General features: G+C 40.3%; 1 protein-coding gene across 1 annotated transcript in view; it reads right to left on the reverse strand.

The window, feature by feature from the left end:
* Window positions 1-5: 5 nt before the first annotated feature.
* Window positions 6-25,168, reverse strand: part of asap1b (ArfGAP with SH3 domain, ankyrin repeat and PH domain 1b) — a 38,101-nt gene continuing 12,938 nt past the window's right edge. Inside the window, exons 7-29 of the mRNA XM_055150819.1 lie at window positions 22,042-22,127; window positions 20,219-20,294; window positions 19,597-19,683; window positions 17,214-17,314; window positions 16,360-16,429; window positions 12,515-12,602; window positions 12,374-12,422; window positions 10,644-10,810; window positions 9,317-9,450; window positions 9,014-9,105; window positions 8,740-8,926; window positions 7,639-7,724; window positions 6,922-7,037; window positions 6,775-6,842; window positions 6,325-6,432; window positions 5,737-5,965; window positions 4,795-4,863; window positions 4,029-4,190; window positions 3,017-3,095; window positions 2,847-2,911; window positions 1,923-2,527; window positions 1,352-1,474; window positions 6-1,236 (exon numbers count right to left, since the gene is read on the reverse strand). Of these exons, the coding sequence (XP_055006794.1) occupies window positions 1,162-1,236; window positions 1,352-1,474; window positions 1,923-2,527; window positions 2,847-2,911; window positions 3,017-3,095; window positions 4,029-4,190; window positions 4,795-4,863; window positions 5,737-5,965; window positions 6,325-6,432; window positions 6,775-6,842; window positions 6,922-7,037; window positions 7,639-7,724; window positions 8,740-8,926; window positions 9,014-9,105; window positions 9,317-9,450; window positions 10,644-10,810; window positions 12,374-12,422; window positions 12,515-12,602; window positions 16,360-16,429; window positions 17,214-17,314; window positions 19,597-19,683; window positions 20,219-20,294; window positions 22,042-22,127 (2,922 nt within the window). The 3' untranslated portion in view covers window positions 6-1,161. The remainder of the gene's footprint in view (window positions 1,237-1,351; window positions 1,475-1,922; window positions 2,528-2,846; window positions 2,912-3,016; window positions 3,096-4,028; window positions 4,191-4,794; window positions 4,864-5,736; window positions 5,966-6,324; window positions 6,433-6,774; window positions 6,843-6,921; window positions 7,038-7,638; window positions 7,725-8,739; window positions 8,927-9,013; window positions 9,106-9,316; window positions 9,451-10,643; window positions 10,811-12,373; window positions 12,423-12,514; window positions 12,603-16,359; window positions 16,430-17,213; window positions 17,315-19,596; window positions 19,684-20,218; window positions 20,295-22,041; window positions 22,128-25,168) is intronic.

Below are 25,168 nucleotides of genomic sequence, written 5' to 3' on the forward strand. Positions count from 1 at the left end.
AGCACTTTAATGATACAATGGGTTTGTTCCTTACATGGGAAAAACTGCAAGTCAGTGAGGTTTGGGTGAAATACATGGCTCTTCAGCCTTTACAAGCCCAACCTAGTACAGACCTGATTCACAGGCAAAGTGGAAATGTGCTAAGTCCAGTAACATGGAATGGTTTACATGATTAAAATCTTCAAGCTCATGAGGTTTTACAATGCTGTGTACACTAATATTTCTAGCCTGTTAGAAAATAAAGTTATTGCTAAGTTGTCCTTTTCCATACTTGACAATGACTAATAGTGGCTTTAATAACAGGATACTTGTGGTAGTCCCGCTTTCAGTGGCTCTTCAGACCCTGAGGTGAGCGTGTTGTATGCAGCACTCCACTCACTTCCAGTCATTGTTACACCATGCACAGAGTTGGACTGCGGGGATGGTGTGAGCTCAGCACACAGCATACGAACAGTGGACAGTGTAACAAGGAGTAAATTAGTGACCTACAGTGAACCACAGGCTTTGATATTTCCACCACACAATAGCAGCAGGTTTTTATACTGTAAAACAACCATAATACGTGTACACACAAAGCAAGCAAGAACAAGGAGTACATTTAATGAAATCTTCATCTTGAGAGGGTCTGTAGGAGACTTCTGCCACTTAATTTCATTGTGGTGGTAAACAGGGATGCAAGACACAAATGACATGACCTAGTTCACATTCCTTTTCTTTTTCCAGAAATATAAGCTGATAATTATTTGAGGGCCTTTAAAATTAAGATAAAATTCAAACTCCACTGCCCTGATGCTTAGTCTGACAGGTAGAGCAAAATGGTACATGTTTTGTACAATAAAACATGTATATACACTCACACACAAATATATATATTTACATACATATATACACAGTAACAGCATAAACATAGACTTTAGGTAAGTGCTAGGGTTCTGAGGCCTGGTCACAGCCGTGCTATAGGGTTAAGATAATACTGGTAGAGGAAGAATACACACATTCTTTGTACAGCATGGACTGGATATCCATGGCGAGATGAGCCTTATTGGGTTTCTGCTTGTTTTTTCTTCTTTAGGACACTTGTCTTGTGGCGATGGGTGTTACAATAGCTATTTACAGGGCCTCCAAACTCAGTGAGAGGTGTAGTGCAAGTCTTTCTGGTTGTCAATCACTCAAGATGTGCACAAAAGACATAGGAAACACCCCCTTCCTCTCAGGTTCTCCTTCAATGTGGCCAATCTGAAACAAAAAAGAAATACACATTCAAAATTAGATGCCTTAAATGTCATTCTTCACAGCATTCAAAGAAACAAAAAGCAGGCTCAGCTGTAGATGGTCCTGAAGGCAGACTTACCCACCACTCCTGGTCCTCTTCACCTGTCACTATGATCACCTCTCCTTCAGCAAATGTGAGCTCATCGTCATTGTCAGCCTGGCAGTCATAGATGGTCTTCACTCGACGTGCTTTGCTCTTCCCCTGCAAGTGTGGAAAGAAGGTGGCAAAACTTTGTAAGTTAGCAGTGTACTGCCTCTTAAGTATTCAGTTTATACTGGCCAGTGGTGGAAGTACTGAAAATGTGTTTAAAAAAAAAAAAAAAAAAAAGGTGAAAGTACGTAAAAGTTAGTTACCTGGCTAAAATGTACTCAAGTACAAGTACAAATGAAAGATACCACAAATAACTAGTTATTTTTGGTAGAATTTTATATCAGTCTTTTATACAAAACTGCTTTAATTAAACTGAATTAATGCTATAATTTGTAATTGAATTTGCTGCCCTGTAGCACTGTCATATATCACCACTAGATACTATCTACATTACAGTTGCCTGACATCTGCCATCTATCAAATAAACTTACACTGGTAGCTTTAAGTTGTTTAAAAAAAATAATTAAATGCATAAATAATACACAGAAAAAAAACTTACTGGTGTGTTGATTTTTCGAGGAAGGGGCACTGGAGTTTCGGCCATTCCAGCTGGGGTTCCATTAGTGTCTTCTGCAGACTGTGGCGAGGAGGGCACAATTGCCACTTGCTGATTGGGTGAAGGTGAATCTTGGGGTGTGGCTTGGGGTGTGAGCTGGGGGCTGGGCGTGGCTTGTGGCGGTGCTGGTGAGGTGGCTTGAGGCTGAGCTTGTGGATGTGGCTGTGGAGGGGGTGGAGGCTGAGTCTGGGGCCTCTGTACTGTGTCTGGCCTAGGAGCAGAGTCGGACGGGCCCACTTTAGGGTGAGGCAGGTCGGACAGCTGCGGTTTGGGAGGCAGGTCTTTCAGCTGGGGCTTGGGCGGTAGGTCACCCAGCTGGGGCTTGGGTGGCAGGTCCGACAGGTGAGGTTTGGGGGGAAGTTCTCCAGGTTTAGGGGGCAGCTCTGATGGCTGCGGTTTAGGGGGCAGATCTCCAGGCTGAGGCCTGTCAGGGAGAGGGGCCTTCAGGGGAGTGTCATTTCCTGGTGGAGACTTCTGGAAGACCTCTGGAGGAAGGCTGGGCTTATCCATTGATGGGTGGTGTATAGTGTCTATCTTCCGCAATGCCACTGAGAAACAAAAAATAAATATATATGTTACAAACAACCATATTGTTAAGCACTACATTGCATTACCACTAGGAATATTCCCCACTAGTGTAGTTTAAAGCACAAGAAACATAAAATTTGAATAAACCTGTTAAGTGTGGCTAATGTCAGTACTTCAAAGGGCTTCACTAATGAACAGTATCCTTGAGTATTGCATTATGTATTGTACTTTGATAATAGTTTTAAACATTCACTGAGATATTTTTATCCCACATAACTGCTACTGTCAAACAACTTTTCTCACTGTTTATATAGACCAAAACCAAACTCATCCTCATACCTTTTTGAGGTAGTTTTGGCAATACCCTCGGACCAAGTGTAGATTTTGTGTTACTTGAAGTAGTGCTGAGAAGAGAATATTTGGACAGTTATGTCAAGACAATCACACACTTTTAAAAAGCAAAATACACAATATAACATGACACCATATTTAGAGAGGGTTTCCAGTACCTTTGCTGCTGAGGAATGCCTTCAAATTTATTAGACACAGGTGACATCTTGGTGACTGGAGGAGGGGTAGAGTCACTTCCTACAATATTAACAGTCACCATGATAAACAAATTAATCAAATGATTGTCAAACAAGTAAGCACAAGAATGTATTTGTGATCAATGTGGAGATAAATTAACATGCTGTGATGGTTAAATAAAACAATGAGGGAGGCGTCATCTGGCTGAGCTTTCCATGAGACTGGATTATTTGTGGTTTAGTGGAATACAAAGTGTCCTCCGTGACATAGTGCTGGGTAAGTGTGACAGAATGCACAAAACACTACAGAAGACAAATGAGAACATCTAAATAACACAACTATTTAGTTTACACAAGGGAGTGCCAGCAGGTCGAAATCAAGGATGAGGATTTTGTGTGAGCATCTGACATTCTATTTCAACTATATCCAATGTATTACAGTGTGAGTAATAAATACAGCTTTGCCTCTCAGGCCAGAGCCTGTCCTACTTTTGGAAACAGTTTGGGGACAGTACAGTTATATTTGCATGATGTATCACATTAGATAGAAAGTATATCTAAGCTTTGCAACTCTCATGGGAAACCAGTGCCGAGAAACTTCAGCAGCTCTTTGTAATCTGGACCAACAGAGGTTTACAGTGGATTGTTAGTTTTTTGTGTGATTGTGTGACTGTGAAGGCTGTTCACAGGGCAGTGTGATGCCTTTGAATAAAGCAACTGAATGAGAACACAAGAATCACTTTAGTGTGACTATTCAATTTGGACCTCACTTTATAGCAATTTACTCCACTTTTTGTAATACATTGACTATAGAAAATGCTTGTGTCAGTTATCTAATGCTAAAATTATTTTAATTTAAGGAAATGTAAAAAGCTACTAAGTATAATATTAGATAAACTTTGGTTTATATGCGCACTCCATATTGGACATAGCACTGTTTCTAGCATTCTGTCCTTGAGGCTGTGTGTAACAGCCCTACAGTCGGTGTGCTCACCCCCAGTTAAGCCCCCTTTACTGTGTGGACTGTGGGAGAGCGGGCTGGGTGGGTCAGACAGGGTACGTTTGTGTCCAGGAGGGGGGGGCGGTGGTCTCTTCTTGGACAGGGTTGAGCTGCCTCCTGGGGTGAGTGCAGAGGGAGGGCCGGATGGGGGTGGAGCTAGAGGAGCGATACATAAAAACACATGAGGAGATGAGGTCCCCCCCAAAATCAACCGACCAAACCCCAACAAAACAACCCACAGAAGCAGGATAAGGAGGAGCAGACAGGAGCAACACACAGCTCACAGGGGCTGGGCTGTCAGGAATAGAGACCGCAAGACAATGAGGAAAGACATTAGAACAAACTTCATCCAAGGCAGCCAACAGGTACAGAACAGGTACATCTGGAAGGAGATGCAAACAGTTAAAGGGACATTGTGTTTCCACTGTGGTGAAAGTAGGTATAGAGTGTGTAGTTATAATAGAGGTTGTTGGTTAAACATTGAGAGAAAAGTAAAGTAAAGCAGCTAATAGAGAGCTCAGCCAGAGAGGAAGTCAGCTGTGGTAAGGTTTTACAGCTCAAGGATGGTGGACCTCATTCATGTCACATTAAAAACAATGCAGATGAGCTAAAGGCCCAGTCTGCCTACATCATCCCATTGTTTGCTTATAAAACTCCACCAGCCTGTAAATCTGAGCAGTAAAGGCCCGAACAACGGAGGGACAATTGTAAATGGGGCACACAGCCGAGTAGAAGGGGAACATAAAATCAGGATATTCACTGATGTATGGTCGAGTGCCAGCCAGTGTGGCGTAGTGCGAATGAGAGCCAAGGAATGCCAAGTGTGGAGCTGGAAGAATAGAGAAACAAAAAAGAGAAAGAAAGAGCGAGATGAGGAGTGTGGGAGAGCATTGACAGTATGTCAGTCTCAAAAAGAATTGCTCCCACACAATACTAAATAACGAGATGAAATCTTATCCGTGACAGGCAAAGCATAAAAGGCGACACTGCACAAAGCCAGCCCCACTCTTCAGCTTCACCTCCTGAGAGAGAGGGACCAGTGTGCTGCTGCTGCTGCTAATGTCAAGCATCTGAGAAATTAGCATGTATTAGACAGTATGTCAAGTTAGTCCTTATCAACAATTATAAATCACATGCTTTGAATTGATACAACATGATTTATCTATGTATGCTTTCCATGTATTGTCCAAGATGAACATACATATGACAATATAGTTTGGTTTGATTAAAAATTTAGAATTTTACATTATATAAAAATTGCATCAACCAATGGAATAGTATAGCCTGGCAGTCATTGCCTGATCCCTGATCCAGTTTTGGACAGAAGCATCAGTTAGTAACAATGCTTATGATGCACTGTAGGTCTCTGCAGTGTTACTCCTTTCTGGGAGGACTGTTATTATTCATTGTAAAACTGCAGGGACAGCAGCTCAGTGTGTGCTGTGTGTCACAGGTTAATGAATATGTGTGACACTTTGTATCCTGCCTTTCTATCATGGGTATACAGGTGGGAACCATTTTCCAGAAAAAAAAAGGCAAAATGCACCTCTGCACAATGCCGTAGACATATCAACATTTTAAATCACCAAAATGATATTGTTAACACTGTAACATATGTATTAGATTGTATTACAGCAACAGGAAACTAAAAAGTAAGAAAAAGAATCCTGTCTCCGAGACTCTTGGAGCAGGCAGGTCTGACCTTTGCCCTGGTTCCTGGGGGGCAGTGGGGGTCCGTCTGCCACAGGGGAGGAGCTGAGGTCTGTGGAGGCGCTGTACATCTGGTTGGTGAAGGCGCTGTAGGACAGGCGCTGCTGCTTGTCTCTCTGGCTGATGAAGCCCGGCAGAGAGAGCTTGTCATGGGGGGACAGGCTGGAGGAGTGGCAGAAGCTCTGGGGCCTGGGAGACCGGTCCTTTTTAATGGGACTAGGCTGCACCAGGACACACAGGAAGGGTACCAGTTCAGGCAAAGGCTTTAATGTTATATTGTTATATATTTGAAAACATAATGTCTCTTCTATTTATTTATTATCTTTATTCATAACTTTGCTTTGTTTGCATGTCTGTTAAATCTTCTAAATTAATTCTACTGAATTTGAAAAAGTGTAAATATCTTGCCTCCAAAATGAACATAATCTGATGCTTCAAAGACTGTGGCTGTGTGAACAGTTATGCAGTGGACCTGAACTAAAGTGCTACAGCGCTCAATTAGATCCCAGCATCAGCCTGGCTCCAAAGTGGATTGCATTAGAGTGGTCAAGGGCTGTAATAACATCACTGCTCTTCAAACCTTGTCATCCAGGTCGTCATCACTCTCATCCATCTCCTCCAGTCTGAGGCTCCACTCATACTCCACATGGATGTGGGGGTTGAACTTCCCCTCTGCGGCCTGCACAAGCTGACATGCACAAACAGGCAGTAATTAGACAGGAAAATCATTCATGCTTTTACATTACATTAAGGATTGTTTTGAGTGCATACTCATTCTACTGTTAATAATACAAAACATGCATTGAAATACAGGCATTTATGATGCCAGGGGCTAGACACAGACCTTACACTGCCACCTGGTGTTAAAACTGACTATAGTAAAAATATTATCATTTTTAATTCTCTGTAACCTGTCTGCTTCTGGATTGGATTTTTAGCAATGATATTTTTGCACCAATTAAAATGCAGTGTGATATCCCAAAAGAGACCACACTGTGTGGTCCTGCTTTTACCACAGAAAAATACTTACTGCCTCCTCGCACTGAGTGTTCCTCAGTCGCCTGGCAACATCCAGCGCAGTCTCTCCGTTCTGATTGGCTGAGGGAGAGTGAGCATAATCAACAGTTAGAGCCTCATATGTGGCCACAGATGACATTAGGCAGTGGCTGTGACTCACTGATGTCCGTGGCTGGCTTGCCCCGCAGGAGTAACTTGAGGCATTCAGGCTTCTCAAACATGCAGCAGTAATGTAGGGCTGTGTTCCCCCACTCCGTCTGCTTATCCAGGTTACCACTGAGGTACAACACGCACAGAGATGACATGACTTTAAGGGCTGTTAAACAGGCAGTCTGCTGCAGCAGAGTGTTGTGTAGTGAACACTTTTCTAATTAGTCAGGTGGGCATTCATTGTGCCCATTAGGATGCTAAATGAACAGCTGAGAGGTTTTCTCATTTTCTATGGTAGAAGGTAATACATTTGAAATAATGGCCCAAAGCATACCACTATATATGAATTAATGTTCTTGTTTTGTGCAGACTATGTGTGTGCAGATGAGGCACTGTTAGGTAAACAATAGAAGAGAATAGAATAAATTAAGGAAGTGAACAAGTGCTTGACCCATTTCTGTTTGCCTTGTGGGAATCTGAGCTGAGCAGTGCACTAAGCTTTCCTCTGTACATCAGCTGCTTTATTCAACATAAAAAACAGAAACTTACTGTTTAATCTTGGTCTTCTCTAAGTGGCTGTATTTGTTTTCACTGAACAGCTTTTTGTACTACTTTTCATTATGCAATGGGTCAAAATTCCTTTTGACTCTTGAAAAACATAAACCACCCAGTAGGTGTCTTGCTAAAGCTAACAATGTATGAAGTGTCATTTGCAATAAAAATTTACCTGTTTTGCACAAGAAAATCCACCAGGTGCAGTGAGGTCTGGTCAGCAGTCCTTACAGAGTAGTGCAGTGCTGTCTCTCCAACCTCCTGCAGGGGGCCATCAAACACAGAGGAGAGGCATAAGGTACTGGGCAGCATCCATTCCCTATTCCCACCACCCTGTCGCACTTTGAGCATTTAAACAAGCTGCAGTAAACAAAATGGCTCCTAAAATCAACACATTTTCTAAAGACAACATCAAGTTCCATCTTTCCCTTCAGAAATGACATGAGCAATCATTCTGTGCCCGAATCTATAAGCCTTAAGTCCATTGCTCTTGAGAAAATACATGAATTCTGACATGTCAAGTCATCTATACCATTAGTTCTATATATAGAACAGCACACAAATCTTGCACTTGTGTTGGAGTGGAGGGCGTGTGGGATGTCTCAATGTCCGCAGACAGCAGCTTTTCAGTTGCACTGACAGCGGCAGATCAGATATCGGTGAGTCAGACTCTATAACAGCAGTAGCAGCACCTTCCTGTGTCACTAAATTAATCCGCACTTTCAATATATGGCTGCAATGCACACTTGATTTTTTATTGGAGAGATTCAAAGATCTGTGTGTTTTAGTCCAATGACCTAATTATGTCACATTTGGTCTTATCACACATGTTGTTTAGGCTATGTGGTCTTATTTTATTGCATTTTGCTTCACCATAATTTTGGTTATGAATGGTTCTATAAAAAATCTTTCCAGATTTTTTAATTAACAATGAATATGATGCATTGGCATTGCATGTGTAAATATGGGTTTGGATGACATAATGGCTGTGATGTGGAGGAGCATGCTGCATATCACCACCTGCTGGTGAAGTTCTCCAGATGACTCAACCCTTCCCAACTGTTACACCCATAAGTATAGCCACCCAATAATTCACCAACTGGTACAAATGTGTCAGCATGTGGCTGCCCTGGTGGAAGGAAAACAACCTCAAGCAGAGAGGCTAGAATAAATCAACTCCAAACAATGCAGGAGGTGTCTGGGAGGGCACAGAAGTAATATGCATCTTATGACCTCCATACATTAAACCAAATCTGTCCTTGTTGGGCAGACTCACCGGTCCAGCTTCTGGGAGTGGTTCCATTAGCTCCACCCCCTCTGCATAGACCTGGATGAGAGCCAGCAGGTCCCTGGACTGAACTGCCTCAAACAACTCAATCATTTTAGCTGCCGCAGATGAGCATGTTTTCCTCGCATACTTGTGGTCCACATACTTAGCGTTGATAAACTCCTTCCTCACTGTCCTGTGGGTAAAAAGTACATTCAGTCAGACAAAGAATAAAGATGCTGACATGAAAACAACATTGTTATAGATCAAATATATAACATACATGTCACTTGAGGGATTGGGCTTTGGTGAAGGAGAAGGGAGGTTTCCCTCCATGATCTCATTGAAACTACTATTCCCTACATTCTTGGCCAGCTGAAAAAGAAGTGGTAAAAGTCAAGATGAGATCATGTGATTGTTGACAAGTATAACAGCATTCACATGGCCTCAGGATAAGTGCTTTATTTGTAATGTTCCCTTCAAAATAATCGTTTTGAAAGGCTTTTAACATTACACAGTGGAAGAAAATAATCCTTTCAGTATCATAGTTATTTGGTTAGTTAGTTCTTTATTTCAAATCACCTACCAAGAGTTCTGAGGTCCCTAACTTGTCCAGTTCCATAGATTGAATGCGGGAGATGTGAACACCCATCTCACGGTGGATCCCAGAGCATTCAATACAGGTCAGAATACCCAGATTGGTAGACAGCCATTTTGGATCTAAAAACACAATGCATACATTCTAATCATGCACAAAATAAGTGATGGCAGGTACACATCTTTGTACTTTTCATCACACACTTTAACTACAAAAAGAACACCTATTCAACTAAGCACACAGACTAGCCATTTCAAACATATCCATGTGCTATGTGGTAGACCAAACATATGCAGGCTATGTGGTAAGGTGGCTGGAAAGGATTGACCACTACTGTCTCACAATGCTGTTAATGATGCAATCTGGGAGTAAGCCTATAGCTCAACTGAATTTATGATGACAGCTACACAGTTCAGAGTGGACCATACAAGCAAACACCAGGTAGTGAAGCTAGAACATCATCCTTTTATGCAAAGAACAGACCAAGCTGAGAAGAGGTCACTGGGTCCATGTTACCCATAATGAGAATACATCACTGACCCCTATAGCTGTTTAATACACACTAAATCTGCAAAGCCCTACAGACCATCATGCATTGGGCACCTTCAAATCATATGCAGCCTAGAGCATCAGGTTATTTCAAGTGTTACCACAATCAATTGACATTTCATCAAATGAAACAACACAAATCAGCTTACAGCCCATCTGCTCTTCTGCTTTAGTCATGTATATGAAGAGTGGAGCTGACAAGACCAATCACTTTGGCTCTCTGCGGATTGTAGGGGGTCGTCATTGCATGCAGCTTACGTAACCGCGTGATGTAATAAAACTGTTTCTTAAACTTATCCATGTTTGTGAAGAGAGTTTCTGCTTTTGCCGTGTGTGTTTATGTTAACTCTGTGTGTGTGTGTGGATGTGCTCCCGGGGCCTGGATTGTCTACGGCCCTCCCGAGTGCTGAGTCTTGGCTTGGGAGTGCGGGGGAGGATGTGGAGAGAGGCTTGTGCCCTGAATGCTAACAGCACTACTGCATTAGCGCGCTGCTGCCTGTTCCGTCAATGGTTGCTGGGGGAATTTGGAAGTTGCCTGACGTGAGGAGATGCAAAAATAGCTGCGACATTGCGAGATTATCAACGTCAAATGCGGTGTTAAGTGGGATTTGATTACATGTCATTAACGTCAGAAGGCACTGAGGCAAAGGCAGTTAGCTCCATAAAGGTGAGGATTGAGAGGGTTAACTAAGCAGAAAACAGAAAAGAGGATGTATAAGCGGAGTTTGGAAGGGAACATGGGAGCAGGGGGCAGTGGACTACGCACCAGCAGCCCCACAGTCGCAGCACACTTCATTGCCAGGCATGCGCAGGACGTCCTCGATGATGGCCTTGGTCAGGTCCTCCAAGCCGTCCTCCCCTCCACTGCTCTGCTCCCCACGAAACGCCATGTTCAAGGCTTCTTCCTTACTGTTGGTCAGCACCGAGATCCAGCTGTGAAGAGAAGAGTGGACTGTCAGGGATAGTTATACAGAATAAGGTATATGAAATTGCGTGTTCCAGCAATGTCAACTATTTGTGTTTCCCACAAATTTGCTGAAAATATTGATGGCAGAAGCTATCTTTATTAAGAATCAGCTGCATTTTAATTCATAGTAAGGACACTACTCAGTAAATACATAGTACATGTATTTATTGCTTGTTTCTAATCTTGGTGGAGAGGATTAGACATTTTTACTGATGGGAAACACTGTTGCTATGGTAAAGAAGCACCAGCATTTAATTTTGTCTTGGAAAATGCAAAATCAGTTATTATATGGTAAAAAATATCTGAAAGGTAAATTCAGAAATACTTAACCTATTAGTTCGCCTAGAACTTGCTATATTACGTCATAACTAGGCATTTTAAGGTTCCTTTTATCAGCCTCCCCTAAAATATTATTGTCCTAAAATTGTAACGTCATGTGAAACCTCGCAATACATGGCTATACTGTATGCTTTTAAAATGTCACTGGAAAAATGTGTTTATCACCTGGACCTGACAGCGAACCTGAAGTGAAGACTTCTATACTAACAACAAATGCATTTAATAGATTTAGAATGGGACAAAGTCAAAATGGCTTCCTGACATTCACCTCTCCACACATTCCACCCACTGCTGTGACCCTCACCGCTTTTAAACTGTCAGCATTTCCAGTCACTGTCAGTCACCTTTGTGTATCAACCTGAGGGTTAAGAGGAAGCGGGCAAGCAAACATAGATGTGTTACCCTGAAAGTGTTAAAAGCAGCCTGTTTTGATGATTGAAGTGTGCCGACAATCATTGCATCATCTCTCTGTTCTTATTGTATATTACGTTTCACGTAATATGGCCCCTGCTTAATTGGATGGCTGCAATGCATAAAGAAAAAGCACTGAATATTTTATGGAGAATCCCATAAAGACTGCTGCTGCTAGTGCGTGACAGACCAGGCAGAGAGGAGTACCGGGTTTATCCCAAAGGACTGCATGTACACAGCAAAAAGGGAACTAGAAATCCTCTTTATTTTAGACTGGGAATATGCAAACCAAGCAGGATCAAAGTGAATCTTTTTTTTACTGCAGTTCTTGGCAGCAGGCTAAAAAAATGCACAGCGACTTCCTTCAGAGAGCATTTGATATTGGATTTAAAGAGAACAAAGTGTTGACTTGTTTTGAATTCTGGTAAATATGCAACAGGGGAGGAAATTGATCAAGGCAAGATGATCAAGCAATAATGAAAAGAAAAAAAATGCATGTAGTTATGTCACTTCAATAGGATCTAGGGAACCACCAGTAAAGATGTCAAAAGTTTAATAGATAAATTTACAGCTAGATCATCTTGCATACTCACAATGTGAGAGGTTATCTAAGGACGTGGTTGGGTAGCATGTTCCAGTGACTATAGTGTGAATTATAGAGCAAACCACAAATCCACAAACCCACGCAATTTCCATCTCTCTAACTGAATACACTTTGTGACAAGTTGTTTATTATTAAATGTCATAGGGAACTTAAACTCAAAATGTAATATACTCACATCACAAACTCCTGCTCATCCTCAGCTTGGAAATGATATGTCCGGTTATCTGTCAAAGACAAATATCAAATCAGAAAAATTAAGTTTAATCAAATTTAAAAACATTTATAACTTTGACATAAAAATTTTGGCAGGACTTACGAGAAATAAGGTCAAAGCACTTCCTATCTTCGGGACTGGGCTTCACTTGGCAGGTCAAGAGGTTGAGTTTGACTGGTTGCCGGTTAGACTGTAAGCAGATACAAAAAATTACATTAGAAACTGTTGTTATCTATGCATTTTACAAATGAGTCTGATCAGCCAAATATTTTTTACATTATAGTAAAGTTACACAAACATTGAGCTATATCAATTTGGACATCATACTTTTTTATCCACATTTATTTTATATGATGGTGCCAATAATTGCGTCTCTTGGCTTAAAATGACTTGGTTTAGTATTTTATTTCAGTTTGGCTCTCCATGGACACCAAGAAGTTACAGCTCAGATCTGTGTAGAGGTGAAGCCAGCTCACAGTAAGAATGCATGCTTATTCTGGACCTAAAAAAAGGCAAGAACATTCAAGACATTGCAATAACATCTCCATGGAGACAAGTAGGTGGCAGACTCTCCCGCAGTGCATCTTTATCATTGCATTATATTTTGAAATTGAACATATTCCTTTATCTTCTCAACAACTGCATGTCACTATTACAATTCAAGATTTGCAAGACCATTGTCTCGTCACCTCAGCTGGCAGGGCTCATTCAAACTGCCCAGCCTGACAGTGTGAACTCCAGGCTTGTTCGGTGCCAGCAGGGAAACTGGGTTGCACTGGCTGCCCTGTGTACTGTAATAATGGGCCCAGTTGGCACACGGACACTGAACATTGTCTGGTGCCAGTGTGGGACAGGGGAGGGGCCGGGCACGTGCTAATGAAACGCTAACAGCCTGGGAGCTCAGTCTGCTGGCCTCATGCCAGCAGACTGCCAAAGGCACCTAAAGTTCAGCTACAGTCAGGAATAAAAAAAATAAGACATATTGATAAGAACTATACTCTTGACCAATGCATTAGTCTTATCTTGCAATGGTAAATATAGCCACCAGACCTGGACTCATATCAACCTAGTTTCATTCAATGTATTCCCATACACTGTATAAAGAATTGGACTAAAGGAGTGTGACGTCACCCATAACATTCAGCTCCAGTCAAATGACACTCACGATATTAGCAGTTATAGGAGCGGATTTGGAGCAGAGTTTCATGTCAGTAACCAAAATTGTATTTATGTACAAAAAAGCGAAATAAAAACACCAGGAGCGTGTAGAGCGGGTTAATAGAAACATTTTAAGACCAAAATGACAAGGCCCACTAGAACAGATACAGAGAGAGGGGTAATAATTGTTCAATGTAAAGTAAACTGGAGCCAGAAGCGTCCCCATGAACACGTCCTATTTGGAATGTGGCTAGCAAGTTACTCCATTTATGTCCATTTCTATATACAATCTATGTGTATTCCACAATATTCACTTTACTGTCCTTCTCAATGAAGCATCTATCTGGATATAATAGCATCATTACAACAACAGTATTGATGCTAACTTTTATCTCAAAATTTCAACAAGTGGCACCACAGGACATCTGAACCATCTAAACATTCAAATGGAAAGTAAATGAAAAAAATGCTTTACACATAATTACCTAAATATACAGTAAATACAGTAAATCATAATATAGCATCTACCAATGCATAGGATTACAATGCCACAGCAGGTAGAATGAAATGTTGTTTATATTTTCTACACATTACACTTTAGTACTTAAATAATTAGTTAAGTGCCACTTCCTCTGCGCCCACAGCACACAGATATGATGTCATGCTGCAGTGCTTAAACCTACGTCACTCTTTGATGCTATAAAACGTTGAATGTGAACAATAAGCGGCTCATGGACTCATCTCTCGTGATCATTATTCACGTGGGAGCTAATCCACCAAAACAAATGTGTGTTAGTAAATAAGCCTGCAGCATGTCGGCCTCACTAGGCTTACCAGCTCAACCAACAGACAGCTGACAGCCCATTCCACAACAGAGCCATACCTTCAGCAGCACTGCCCCAAAATTTCATTCATACAATATTCATGGACTAGGTAGGCAACTGACAGGTGCATTGTGGTTTGACTTTTTAACTGTAACGGCAGGGGTGAACCAAATGTCCGAGATGTAATTAGCTAATGACAGTGTATTTAGCATACGATTAATAAAGCAATGGCAGAGGAAAGAATGTGAGACTGAAATATACATTTTACAGCTACATCAGTTTATTTTATATGCTCCTTGACAAGACCTAACTTGTAAATCTCCAATTCTGTATTACATAGGCCTACATTAAAAATATATATCCTGCCTCCACTGAACCCAAAACAACCCAACAGTGTTATGCAAGATAGTCCTGACATGACCTAAGTTAGGCTACGTTTATATGAGGACAGTCTGAACAGAAGACGCAAAAGTGGTGTCGCGTCTTCACTTTTTATTCCACACTTAGACAAGCATTTTTGGGAGGAAATAGCATTTTTTTAATTTAAATTTAAATTGCAAAGGTGTGTGGAATTTGATTGGGTATGCATGCCAGGTGGCTAGGCGGTGAACGCAAGGTGGTGATGTATGTGACATAAAGGCATAGGTGATGTGAGCAGATCTGACCAGAGTTTTACGTCTTGGGCAGTGTAGATGGAAATGCTACAGCGGAACGTATTCAACTTCTCCACTCTGAAGGGTGGTTTCAGATTTTTGCGTTTTTAAGCCCCAAAAACGCTGTCACTGTCTAAACGAAAAGGCACTTCCGATAAAAAAAAAAAAGTTGTCGTTTTTCACCACAAACGTTCTCATTTAAATAGGCCCTTAGGATCTGAAGATGGTACCCGCCCCACTGTTAGGCCTGTCACAATAACACATTTTGAAGTGTGATATATTGCTTAAGTAAATATAGCTGATAAATGATAATATTGAAATCAAACCATAAAGCCTCCTAAAAGTATTCTAAATGTACAATATTATTAAAAAACATGAGAAGCAATAAATACATAATAGAATGCATAATACATAATAGAACACTTCACATGATCTAGAGTCATACAAATTCATAACTCAACCTTCAACAGCTCAAATGTCATTGTAGTACAGAAAAATTACAAATATGTTCCCACTAGTGCAAGGAAAATGAGCAGCAAAAATTATTATTCCATCTTTCATATACTGAATGATAAATCGATATAGTGTTTATCGTGACAGGCCAACCCAGTGCCCCCAGGATCATAGGTTGAGGAAGCAGCATTGAAGAATGGGTCAGAAGCACAGAAAAAAAATTAAAAACTGTCTCTTGTTAAGAACATCTAGCATGAACAGTCCTCATTATAGCATTTTGGACACTTAGCAAAGCCTAGCTGACCATTTGACTTTCACATATGCTATTAGCTGCAGACTAAAATTGTTAGAGCTGCTGTATTTTCAGTTTTTTTTTATTGGATTTTATCTTTTCAGACCCAGCTCAACACCTGCCACAGCTTTTCCACAATTAGGTACATTTTCTAATTGCGCCAGACTAGTCATTCTACGAGGTCTTTTTGTCTGAGGCTTAGCGGGAGGTTAAACACAAATAGCAGATGGCCACAGTACGGCTCTGCTCTGAATGTGTTTATTTCCCATTACAACAGTCTCGAATTTGACTGTCTGCTGCTGCCGCACAAGGGTGAGGAGGACAATGCCGGAGACGTGCCGGCGTATACAGTGGAGATGAGTCACCCAGGCGCAGCAGGCGGAGGGGGGAGGGGCCAGCGTTGCCATAACAACCCATCTATGTCAAGTCCACGTATTTCCAGATCGAGAGGGAGCCCACTGCCGCTGCCTCCCTGCGTGATGTCGTGGCTTTGATCCGCGCAGTCACCACAGGGAGGGGGGAGAGCAGGGGTGGGAGTGACAGCGTACCGGGGCTGGTTATACTCACCGTGGCATGGGAGATGGTGAGGATGCCCCCCTTCACTGAGCACTGCCTCCTCTGCCACACCTTCCTCAGTCTGCAGTGGAACAGACAAAAGCATCGTCAGCCATTATGGTTTTTATAAAGGATTTGATGTACACTTCCAAGTCTAAGATGTAATCAGATTCTTTGTCATAACTTAACAATTTATTTAGCAACAATTTAATTAGCATTACAACAAAATAGCTGCTGTGATTTAAAGATGCACTATGTAACTGCTTGTCTCCATGGAGATGTAGATGCTTAGCCTAAAATGTTCCACAGTATTGCACTTATCTTGCATTCATTCAGTTACATTTTTATTGCAAAAAATAACATGTAGGTCTCACAGTGAGAGGGGTTTCCTCTCTACAAATGTGACCTGTTACATGGCCTGAAGATGTCACCTGTTTGTCTCCATTGAAATAAAGATGTTGAAAGCCATACTATAAACCTCCTCAAAAAAACAGATGATGTATCTCAAGGGGCTGGCCTTAATAAAATAATAATTTCTTATAAATAATTGAATAATTACATAATTCCAGGCATAGCAGTAACACTTCAATGGAGAAAAGCAGGTGGCAATGCTTCCATCAGCAGCAGTGCACTTTTAATGCTGATTAATTATTGAACACAATCTGTAGATCTAGTAATTCATATGCCAAATCACTGATGGTTGGCAAATTTAATCAGACAGCGCTCTAACAATTTGACCATGGGATGAAAACTGAATAACAGCTCAGTTCAGTATGCAATTTTTAGATGTACGTATGTGTTTCTTATTATGATTCACAGTCTTATATGCAAAAGGATACCTATATTATATATGTTATGCATTTTACCCATCACTCTTCTTCAGTAAGTAGCCTTTCTTCTCAGAGCCAAACTCCTTGTTGCCCTGCAGCTGGTGCATGCTGTATCCACCTTGCTTACTCTGGGAGTCCTGTGCAAAACAACACAAACTGTTAGTCCTGAAGGCACTGGAATAACAAGGCCCTCTTTAATAAAACATGCAAACATCTTCACACAGTACAAAATGATTTATTAAACCAAATGAGCTGCAGTTGAACATAAATAATAATGCTACTCAAAACATAACGTAAGCTACAAGCATGCTCTGCAAACAGGTCTAAAAAGCCAAAGCACTCTATTATCAAACAGCACAGACTAGCATGCACCCGGCACTTACTCTTCTAGACTTGAGTCCAGACAAGCAGAAGGCAGAAGGGGACATAGAGGGGAGAGGTGTGAAAGAGTGTGCTTGCTACTGGTGCTCCAAACCTAACCACAAACTTAAGGGCATTTTCTCTCTAAATGCTAACCACCAGTGACTTAAAAAAGGGTGTAAATTAAATGTGATCACACAGAATGCCATTTGTGAGAGCGTGAAAGTGGGGGACAAAGGTGTGAAGTGAATAAAAAGGATTCTGATAATAGCCACTACACAACCACAGACGTACAAACGTGTGCCATTGGTGTGCTAAGTGTCAGTGTGCTGCAGTGTTAATTGAGGTAGTGAGTGACTTTCCACTGAGCAGCCAGTGAGGCACAACACTGGTCACCAGCAAAGTCGAGTGCACACTGGCTACCAGCATGGTACAGCACTGGGCACTCGCTCGGTGCTAGCTCCACAGGCTAGTAGTGGCAGAGTTAGACCCGCTAGTTTGTTACAATGCAGGCCAGTATTAGACTAGCAGTTAAATATAGACTAGAGATAGACTCATATCGATATTTGCACAGCGGCCTTAAAACTTCCAGAGGCTGATATTTTGCCAAACAGATGAGCATAACATTTTATTTGAATACTTTAATGCCAAGAGGACAATGCACACAAAATGTGACTACACTGTTCTCTTAACCAGTTTGTATTAAAACAGATTTGTGGATGAGTTTGAGTTGAGCTTATCGCAAGAAAAAGCCCATATTGCATTGTTTCCCAAAGACTGGGTCATGACCCTCAGGTGGGTCGCAAGAGATTTTTTTTTGGGTCGCCTGATATACGCCTGATCTGCTGCTGCACTCTCCTCCTGCACCCCGGACTGGAACTCTCTATAAAAATGCAGACAGACCCACCTGTCTCATTAGAAATGTTGACATGTTTTGAATAATTTCTCATCTTTTTATAATTATTTTATTGATTATTTTGTTCCAATATTGCTGGTTCTATTTAATGCTGAGAAGAAAAAGAAATTGGCTACCTTTAATATCCAAATAAGGGACTTATGGATAGGTTTTATTGCTGGTTCAATTACTGTTTTTCATTGTTTAAAACTTCAGTAATATGAATTCTTCAGAAAGACACAATCACTCAGTCAACAATAAAATATCCTCATTAATGTTCAGTAATAGTCAAATCCACCTTTATTTTGTGATTTACAAATAATGTCTATTGACTTGATGAAGGTTTGTGACTTTTAATATATGGGTCCCCAGAAAACAAGTTTGGGAAACATTGCCATATTGGACAATCTCTAATATAGAGATGAGATCTCCTGTGCTAGGTAGTGTATTTATGAGGATCCATAGGTTTCAACGAGATAAACTTTTAAGCCATAGCACTTCACAATTAAAACTAAATATTATATGTTCTGATCTCAAGTCCTCAAAATAGCCTACAAACAGGAAACTGAAACACATGAATGAAAACAGGAAATATGTTTTATTGACACCAATCTTTTGCATTTTTTTATTGCTACTTATTTAGAAGTTCATTACCATTTATTAAATATATTTTTTACTCTGTGTAAATATTGTAATATAATGTGATGTGTGAGCTACTGTGTCCAAGTAATTATCTCTTGTGAATCAGTAAAATCTAAGTCTAAGTCTCTAGTACTTAACATGCTATACTCAATGAAATTATATGGAGATCAAGTATAACTCAGTTCAAAGAACTTATGCTGTCCACTCGCTCTGACCTATTATGTCAAATAGGAGGGGTCTATTGCCATTTATAATGCTTTGAATTTCAATACAATGAATCAGAGACTGGTATCATTGTAACTAACTGAACCAATATTTGTTCTGCACTAATAATTAAAGTACAGTGACCAAATATGAACTAATATTTGTATAGAAATATAAAAGAGCTTTGTCCCTTCTCTTGTTAAATAAGAGAATTATTGGGTAGAATATCAAATACAGGAGAGGCATTGGACTGCTGGACTGGCACTGGTCACTGTGCATGTTTCAGCCTGGTGTGGATGGCCCAGCTGTGGTGCCTACCTCCTTCTGGTCCAGCTGGAGGGAGGACTTGATCAGATCTCGCAGGGCAGTCAGCTGCTTCTTCTCCTCATCCTGAGTTTGTTTAATCTGCAAATGACATAGACACACATATATGAATCAATAATATCATTATAATAAGAAGGGTTCATTATATTAAGACTTGAGCACATTATTCCGCATCAAAATATCTGCAGTCCTCCTGTTCAGATTTCAGCTCTCGACTCCTAGAGAAAGAGCTGTCGATTTTGCATCCTTTTTTACACTAACAGCCAATTACTGAGTTGTGACACAGTGCCATTCAGTGATAAACAGCCACTGTACTCAAAACAAATCAAAGGCATATTCTCACATACACACAGGCACGCACACACACAAACTCACACACACTGGATAGCTGCCTATTAACGCCATTTTAACAACCCACTATGGACCAAAATCCTATTATATGAATGTTTTAGAAATAGAATATTTTCTTCTAGGCATGAAAAATAAACCTATGGTATGTTTTGCGTGATTGGAATAATGCATTTAAATGGCCAGACATAGAGTAAATAAGCAGATAGAGGATAATGAGGTCTATAATACTTTGAGCACATTGGAAAACAAAAGCACAGGGTCTTACATTATAGAGATCAGCTGCCAGCTTCTCAATGTACTGCTTCAGCTTATCTGCAGTCTTCAAGCCATCTTGGAAGAAACTGGAGGGAAACATAACATGATCACCAATGGGACAAACATAGTAACAAATAAGTCATCAGTAATAGGATCTAGAAGAAGATTTGCTAGTGTTTATGTTGAATGTAAAGCTGGACTCGGGTCAGTGCTGTGGGCTCATGGCACTGGCTCTGCTGCTGTCCTGGTCTGCAGTGGATTTGCAGAGGTGCCGTGGACATCCTGAAATCCATTACAGATCTGTCAGCGGTCCACACCTCGCGCCGCTCTGTGGCCGCAAATCACCGCTAATGACCTCTGTGTCCAATACGTTTCTTCTGCCTCTTGGAACGCACAACATCCTCTGTGTGTGCTCTGTTACAGCACTGCAGCACCCAGCTTCACACTATAAGCAGCTCCATTCAAGTACTATGAAGTAATAAGCAGCCTTGGTTTGTCAAAAAGTGCACAATGGTAAATATTTTCTATTCATGGGTTTTTATGTTATATGCAACATTAAGACGACTTTATTGACATTCAAAAGAACTATGTTGTTTTAAAGTGTTAATCCCTATGGTCCTATTTTTTCTTCATTCTGAAACCTACAGATAGGAAGGGAAATAGTTCATTCTTGAAAACATCTTTACTTCATTATGCATATGTATTTACAATAACTGCAGAAGTGTAATGAGGCCCATGAATCATTACAATAGACCTTTACAAAAATGTAAGCAGATATGTATCCCACTACAACTACTCTATCCATCAAAGAGCATACAGAACAGATTTGGAGAAAACTTCATTGTTTTGTTCCATGTTATGACAAGACCTAGCAACACCAAAAGAAAATGTGTCATTCTGTCGCAGGCCAATGCTGTGGTCCTGCCTCAGAGAGCGGCCACTTATTTAAGCACCAAAGCCCACAGCTGTCACAACATCTCTGTATGAGGAACACTGCATATTTATGAGCCCTATATGGTCACTTAAAGTTTAAACTAATGTGCTGAGGAAGGCTATTCAAACAACAAGGGACATGTTAACACAGTGTGGTTGTTGCATCATCTCATTAATGAGTATTCAGTGTGTTAAAGGCGCTGTACCTGATTTTTACTGTCTTAAAAATGAGAAAAACAGAACTAGGTCATTTTAAAACAGTTTGCAGTGGTCCAAAAGTTATTCCTCACTTCCTTAATGCATTCTGAGCATTCTAATTATTCACTGTGATGAGTTCATGGGAGCTTTTCACAACTCTCAGAGTCCCATGATGATAAAGCTGACAATAACTAGCATGCTAACAGGCACTTCCTGATTATCATATAATAAAATGCTTTCTAATTAGGTGGACAGTACACAGTGGACTTGACTTCAAGAGCTGCTTGTATTGCTGCTTGTACTTGTACACATGAAAAAAAAAAAAATCAGGTACAGGCCATCTGAGGCAATACACACTGAAATGTTACTTCAAGTACAAATCCCACTGGCCACTGCATTAAATTATCACATTATTTTAGTTTAATTTATAGTAATATAAGCCATATTTGTGTTCATTATGGTGTTCTCTGCAAGTGTACTCTATTGGTTAAAATCAACACCTGTTGGTTGTTTTTGGTTTGGTTTTTGATTTTGGCAAATTCAGTGGAACAGTTTTAACTCATTAGTTCAGTTGCAGCACAATATAACATCTCCCATACGCCATAAAGATATTCAGGACTTTTCAGACTGTTAGAAAGATTGGCGTTGTGAAGTAAAGTTTAAATATAACTGCTTAAACCTCAAGATTAAAATGGTACTTACTTGCACTGTGCGTGGTAATACTTTATCAGGTTCTGAAGGAGGTCCACTCCTTTCTTTGTCTTGATCTCATTCACTTTGATCAGGTACTGCAAGTAGAACACAGGTACAAAGTGCAAATGTAAGCAGGGAGTCGGGGCCAGGATCCTGCATGTAATGAGGCAAAACGTGACTCAAGCTCAACCCTATGTAAAATAAAGAGCGTGTTTTGGAGCTAAATGATATTCATGCCTTTGATGTTTGAGCCAATACTGCTTGAAACGTGGAGTAGAGAGCGCCAGATGGGTAAGCACAGTGGAAGAGCCGCAAAGAGGAAGAAAGTATCAACTCACTGCCTTGATCTAAATAAGGTTTCCAAGGGGCAATGAGACAGGTTTCACATTTGCATCATAAAAAGGGATAGCCTCTGGCAGAAGTGTCGAAGATGTCTGCTTTTTAATGTCTAAAGATGTCTAAAAAATCTGAGGATTAGATTAGATCAGTTTAGCTAATCTTAAAGTGATAGCCACTAATATTCATAAAAATAAAAAAAAACACAAAAAGTCAGCATGAACTATTTTAACATTTAAATTAGATTTGCAATAAATGTTTAAATAATAAGATTCTTTTCAAAGTTCTAAACTGCCGGGTTAGCAGTTTTTGTGCAGAATAAGTTGTTTGTAGAGGAAATTAAGGTACTTTAAAATTACAGCCTCCGAGATTTGCTAATTGCATCCACTTAAATTGCGATTTCGATTTGATTGAGATTAATCATGCAGCCCTGATATCGACACAGATCGATAATGTTTATGAAGTTTAAGAAAAATCCACAATGTCAAACAATCCACAATCATTTTTTTGTTTCTCTTAGCTTGACAGTTGTTTTCCAGTACAAATGAATGAACGCCTGCACATGCACACTGCCTGCCTCTGCTGCCCTTTGTCTAACAAACACATGAGCTGATCCAGATTTTGTCTGTGCTGTGAAACTCTGCAGCCTCATGTGCACGGTCAGACTCTTTTGTGTGTGAATGAGCAGCAGTCTGTGTGGAGCATAAACAGCCTGCTGAGCCCTGCCTCTCCACACCCCCACACACCCCCCAGCACCGGGACAAGCTGGTGAGGGGCAAGAGAATGCCCTGTAATCTGGTGATTGAGTAACGCGGGCAAAGCGGCAGGGCCAGAGCACGCAATGCACAGAAATGAGGTTAAGTGGGATGAGCAGATTGAACCACTGACTATAGCAACTGTAATACTGCACAAACATAACTCTGGAAATTATCAATTTGATGGGTCAATAATTTTAGAGATGATAGTTAGCTCAAATGTAACTAATTAAAACCAGGGTTATCAAAAGTATTGAAAATTCAGATACCAATCTATATTAAAACTAGTATAGATCTAACAAACATATTCATCTGAACAAATATCAAAACTAGAAAGGTCATGTTCACAGGAAGAAATGAACCTTTCTTGAACAGTGAATGATCTTGAGCTACTGAGCTGTATTAGTAGAAGACCACATAGACTAGTATATACCCATGGACCACTGCGGAACATACCTGTATAACTGAGGTAATCCCTCAGTTATACAGATACATATACATACTAGATAACGCCACATGGAGATATAAAAGGTAATATAAAAGAAAGTACTATTATTTATTAAAAGTTTTTTATTATCATCTATATCAGTATCAAGTCTTTTCCTTTGTATCAAAATCAAGTTTTACATTTTTGTATTGTGACAACACTAACTGAAACAAATTCACATCATAGCCTCAGTGTAAGGTGGTGAAATATGATATACAACATTAAAGCAGGGGTATTTTTCTTCTATGGGGTATACTCCTAATACAGAACATTTAGATTATGATGTTACCTTTTGTTTTTTTGAAAACACTACATTCACCCAAAACAATATATTAACATGTTTAATAAGTTTCACTTTTTTGATGCTCTGAGTGTCCCCGGTGCTCCCTGTGCAAAGTCACTCCTCCTTCAGAGCGCTATCACAACACAGTCAGCGTGCATCTAACCAATGAAACCACTGCACCTCACATTAGATTTGTCAAGGTGTTGTGTACAGTTTTGTAGCATGCTTTTATACATTTATGGAGAACTGTTGTGTGGGAGCATGGATGATGTAGGCTTGTGGGCAGAGCATTGGACAGAATCTAACAGTAACCATAAGGAGGGTTCAAGGGTTCAAATAGGGCCCAGGAAAGATTGCCAAATCTTGCCTCTCTAGGCATGTTTTTGATGAGGGAACAACATTATAACATGGCAGAAAAATAAAAGAAAAAAAAAGTTTTTGCATCATACCCTCTCTTCAACAAGTTTAAATTACAATTTAAGAACGCACGGCCAATTCACAGTTTTATATATATATATATAAAGTTAATATGACTGAATAAGTGAATCAACATTCTACAAATTACTTCCTTAAAAAATGTATAAACCAAAACTGAAACAGATGTCGAAAATATGTGTGGGCTGAGTATTGATGCAACATAAAATCCATTGTTTGCTAACACATTTTAAATATGATAGCAGTGTGATTCAATCACTCAATAAAGCAGCAGCTGAGAGATCTTGTATATGCTTTCAAATGGCATTATTTTTGGCTTGGGCTTGGACATTCACTTGTGGCTTTTATCAGCCATATAGCAAGTCATTGGACTTGTCATAACGGGGAGATCGTAATGCTTCTCTGGCCTGACCACAAATGCATCTACGCATACAATGAGCCTGGTTTAGTTACAAAACCACAATAGCCTTTTGTTCAAATGTTTCATTCTAGAACAGCAGCTACAGGCCAACGACTGAGAGTCACGCTTCAAGTCAAAGTCTAAATATCAAATGTAAGAGTTTAAGCGTGTTATGATCCCAAAATTAAAGATCCAATCAGAAAGGCTACTCAGTCAGCCAGTAAAATGCTGATTAGTTGAGTACAGTACAAATGTAGTAGTAAATATTTCATACAAGTACTAGCCATTGGCCCATTATGTAATTGGAGTATTCAAAATCCTAGCAAGATAAAGCGTGGACATGAGTAGGCGGCACCACCCACCACTAGAGAGGTTTTCTGGCAAAGAGGAGTACGAACTAACATTTTGTGAAGAATCTTTTGAGCGTAAGAAAGATGGAA

Source organism: Boleophthalmus pectinirostris, unplaced genomic scaffold, assembly GCF_026225935.1.
Source record: "Boleophthalmus pectinirostris isolate CB_2022bp ecotype Guang Dong unplaced genomic scaffold, ASM2622593v1 HiC_scaffold_15, whole genome shotgun sequence".
Classification (NCBI taxonomy): Eukaryota; Metazoa; Chordata; class Actinopteri; order Gobiiformes; family Gobiidae; genus Boleophthalmus; species Boleophthalmus pectinirostris.